The sequence below is a fragment of the Cyprinodon variegatus genome, unplaced genomic scaffold, assembly GCF_000732505.1.
Source record: "Cyprinodon variegatus isolate N-32 unplaced genomic scaffold, C_variegatus-1.0 Scaffold613, whole genome shotgun sequence".
Classification (NCBI taxonomy): domain Eukaryota; kingdom Metazoa; phylum Chordata; class Actinopteri; order Cyprinodontiformes; family Cyprinodontidae; genus Cyprinodon; species Cyprinodon variegatus.
In genome coordinates, this window is record NW_015151066.1 from 135,291 (window position 1) to 138,865 (window position 3,575).

The 3,575-nt window shown below is 32.9% G+C and overlaps 1 protein-coding gene across 1 annotated transcript in view; it reads right to left on the minus strand.

Annotated features, from left to right (window-relative positions):
• Positions 1-2,492: 2,492 nt before the first annotated feature.
• The window catches only part of LOC107096310 (myosin-2-like), a 3,784-nt gene continuing 2,701 nt past the window's right edge, over positions 2,493-3,575 (minus strand). The window contains exons 3-4 of the mRNA XM_015392911.1: positions 3,097-3,214; positions 2,493-3,007 (exon numbers count right to left, since the gene is read on the minus strand). Coding sequence (XP_015248397.1) covers positions 2,974-3,007; positions 3,097-3,214 — 152 coding nt within the window. The 3' untranslated portion in view covers positions 2,493-2,973. The remainder of the gene's footprint in view (positions 3,008-3,096; positions 3,215-3,575) is intronic.

The window sequence follows — 3,575 nt, forward strand, 5'->3', positions numbered from 1 at the left end:
GTCTGTCTGTCTGTCTGTCTGTCTGTCTGTCTGTCTGTCTGTCTGTCTGTGTAGCCCTGATGAATACTTGTTTGCAGCCTTTAGCAGCAGTCAAACTGTGCAAGAAGATTACAAAGAATCAAATGTCATTTTCCAAAAGTATAAGTCAGGAGAAGGGCAGATAAAGAAAACATAAAGAGGTAATTAGATGAAGCATTTAAACGGTTCACCTTCTAGGGTTTCTTTTCTTCAGACGGAGCTTGGCATTCATCAAACTGAATAAATTTATAAAGACTTACATTTGTGAGTCATTATAAAACTATAAATCCCTCCATTTTATAATTTCTGTCATTGTGAAGAAATTTATACCACAAACGGTACAAAAACTACAATTCTAAAACACTGAAACAAGAGTTCAAGACTAATTCTGAAAGAAAACTGGTGACTTTGAGATTGTAGATGATAGATGCATTCACAACCTGTGGGATTCTGGAAACTTTTACAAGGCAGAATGAGCCAATAGATTCATGCTAAGATGTGGTATATCATTAAGACTGCACCACAAGAACAAAAAAGTGATTTAGCAAAGTTCTACGTCATGATTAAGCATGTTTTGAAACACATTTTTTTTTGGAAAATATTTTAAAAGCTACCGGTAGTTTAAATTGAATAATATGTATATGTCAAGTGTTAACATCTATCTATCTATCTAGAAATATGTTTTGGATGACAAATATTAGGGAGAAAAGAAGTATAATTGTTTGAATTTTAATTAAGACAATAACAACATACACAATATGTACTATAGTCCACTTATTTGATTTGCTTTGCCTTCTCGAGACAACCACATAACTATCACGTTATCACGGTGAAAACATTAATTGTTTTCTAGAGATAGCAAGATAATTAGCTTGTTATTACAAGAAGAAAGTTATTGATTTCATGAGATAACTAGATGATTAAGCTGTATGAGTAATGAATGAGGCTGGCCAAGAGCCAGTGTTCAGTTTTTTATTTTCCTTTTTCTTTTCACTCATCGTCAGGTTGCGGTGGATGATTGGGTAGTATGAAATACAGTAGAAACAAATCTGACAGGTTTTTTTTAATGAATATTATTAATCTTGACTCCTTTTGCGGGTTAATGCATCCATGGGTGTAGGTTGCATAGGAACCATAGGGACATGTCCCTACCAAAATTTGGGACCGGTCTACTTGTCCCTATACCAAAAATTTGATGTGAATAACAATAAATAATAATTTACAATGCGGCATTGTTTCAGCAGTAGAGGAGTTCTGTGTGATATTGGAGCTCTTTCAGACCAGATAAGCCCGCTATATAAATATACTTTAGTATATTGTACTGTAGCATGGCCTGTCAGTGTCCTGATTAAGAGGATAAAAGGTGGAAAGAAGCCAATCTAGATGGGATTGGGAGATTGGTTGTTTGATTGCTACTTGATAATTATCTTTGCTTTTATTTCTTTTGTTTGTCCATTTATGAGGTTTTCCTCTGTGGGTCAGATTGCAGGATTCTTTTGTGTGATTGTCATTTGTTGTGTTTTTATGTAGATTGTGATTTCAAAATCAATCAAAACACATTTAACAGTTGGTTACAAAGACATCTGTTCCAGGGAGGTTGAGTTCTTCTCACCAAGGCTGAAGGTTTATCCCATCCAAACTACACTGCCCAGTCTATATATGTCAATAATTCAGTTTATAAAACTGATAACAAAATGTTGTCTGACATTTTACAGAAAAAGAAAACAAATTATTTGTGCAAATATGTCGTCCTGATTAATGATAAAGGTGAAGGCCTAAATTTAGTTTAAGAATATCTTTAAAATAAAATGGATAAAAATTTTAAAATATAGAAAACTAAACTCGATCTGGAACTTTATTTCACATCTCCTTTCTGTCCCAGACAGCCTTGAGTTTCTCCTACTCTAATCTCTCCAACTTCCACCAACAAGTAGCCTGCTTTTAGCAAGGCCCCTTATCTATAAACATAATTTTTCTCTGCAATGGTGTGTCATCTGGAATAATAGTTATATTGTACAAAAAAAAGGTCCATATTCTTTCAGAAATTGCTAAACTATGGTGTTAAATATTTCCAAAGTTTAAATCTGCTTGCACATATTTTATGGGGCCAAATATTAAGTGCCCAAAACTAGAATTATTTTTTTTAACAATGTATTACAATAGACATATTTTTTTTAATTTCAAATTAAGTATAACAATATATATATATATATATATATATTTTTTTTTTTTAAATATGTGCATTTAAACAATACCAATACTTCTTAAAAGTTGGGATTGAAAATTACATTTATGCTACTTAAAGCCCACTTTTTAGCACTAGCAGCCACAAATTTATGAGTTTATCATTACACAAAATTTAAAGATTTCTTTCCGTAATTTGAAACCCTTATAAGAAATATTAAATTTATGCAAAAATAGAAACATCCCAAATTGTCCACTAGAGGGAGTCACAGACCAAACAAGAGAGCTGTACTGGCAAAATGTATGATTTTAATGTTTTAACAACTGTCATGTTTTAAACATAAAGTTCTGTGATGACCCAACAGTGCAAGTAATTTTTTAGATTATAATTCAGGACAGTTGAACTGTTCAGCAAATCAAAAATAAAAACCTCAACACAATGGAGCTCAAATACCTTTGAATGCAATAGTTAACAGCCTCATTTAATTAAAAATTATAGAAAAGAAGCCAAAAGAGCTCAAACTGAAACAAACACTTTAAACAAATATACAATGTGTATAAAAATATGAAAAACTATTTCCCCCACCCCAAAAGTCAGCTCCATTTAACCAACACGTTTAATGTGCATGACACTCATTTTAATCAAAAAATAAACAAAACAAAAATATATATATATATATATATATATATATATATAAAACACCAAATTGTTCTTTTTAAGAGGTGTTCCTTTGTGGAAAAAGGGTCTTCAAGGTTTAATTGTACTTAATTTTATTGTGCAGCACCGGACTCTCCACACAGTTTCCTACAAAGAAAAGAAAACCAAAAAAATCAGACTTGGCAGGCTCTCTGTTGCAATTTCTTGCCGCAGCTCTTTTGCACAACTCATCTTACCGTGCCTCCTCCTTGCCCATATCTGCATAGACACAAATAGCTTTGTCTCTGTCCAAGATCTGTTGTTTCAAGCTCCCAATCTCCCCCTGAGCCTTGGTCTTTTCCGCTTCATGGTCAGCTGAAAAAAATAAGAAATGTCTATACTGGATGCTTAAAAAACACATTTAAAGGGTTGCTACATCATCAGGTCCAACATCCAGAATCATGCTTATAAAAAAAAAAAAAATGTTTCTCCACTGTGGGGCAATAAAGGCATTTGTAAGCTTACATGAGTTTAGAGAGCGGCACCAGGAAATAGCTAACTATGCTATTTAACTACACGTCATGGTTGAAGTGTTGGTTTACAGTAACAGCATTCTTCTCTCTGCGGCTTTTCCAGAAGATTTTCATAGGGTTTGCCAAGCACACATTAATTTGCACTGAAGGGTGGCCAAAACTAATGAGCCAATATATATATATATATATATATATATTTTTTT